The sequence below is a fragment of the Penaeus monodon genome, chromosome 31 (assembly GCF_015228065.2).
Source record: "Penaeus monodon isolate SGIC_2016 chromosome 31, NSTDA_Pmon_1, whole genome shotgun sequence".
NCBI classification, from domain to species: Eukaryota; Metazoa; Arthropoda; class Malacostraca; order Decapoda; family Penaeidae; genus Penaeus; species Penaeus monodon.
Window position 1 is genome coordinate 25,743,300 of NC_051416.1, and position 597 is coordinate 25,743,896.

Here is a 597-nt window from a genome sequence, read left to right on the forward strand (position 1 = left end):
CGTTTAATCCACCCTTTTCCTAACCTGACCATCTGGACATCTTCATTGTTATTCAGGGTCATGTTTGCCTTACTGCATGTGAGGTGATCTGTCCTTGGCGTTGATCTGCGGCTCAATTCATAATCTCGTGCATGAACCACGTGGTATCCAGGCACCGGCGTGGCATTTGGAGCCCGTGTGGCACTGGGGAACTGTTATGGCACTGTGGGACTATTGTGGCACCGGGGGACCTTTTTGACACTGGGGGAACGTTGTGACACTTGGTAACAATCTGATCCTCGGAAATTGCTGTAGTACTCGAGAGCTAGTGTGTCACCAGAGCAGGAATGAAGCTCTAGAGCAGTAGCGTGGCACTGCTGTGGCACTCGAGAACTGGTTTGGCACCTTATTCTTCTTGCCCTCTGCTCTCTTCCAGATGCCGTGCCAGCAAGAGTGTCACTATTGCTCCTGACGGCGGCCGGTGTTATGGTGTTATACATCGTCCGAGTTAATCTGTCTGTCGCTATCGTGGCCATGTCATACACACCCACCGCGGACTCGAGCAGCGGCGCCTCCACCAAAGCCTTCTGTTGGAGGAATGAGACGGTAAGGCAACAC

At 52.8% G+C, this 597-nt stretch overlaps 1 protein-coding gene across 1 annotated transcript in view; it reads left to right on the forward strand.

Moving 5' to 3' along the window:
• The window catches only part of LOC119593131 (sialin-like), a gene marked incomplete at its 5' end in the record, with an annotated part of 14,753 nt that overhangs the window by 6,213 nt on the left and 7,943 nt on the right, over positions 1 to 597 (forward strand). The window contains 1 exon segment of the mRNA XM_037942096.1: positions 416 to 585. Coding sequence (XP_037798024.1) covers positions 416 to 585 — 170 coding nt within the window.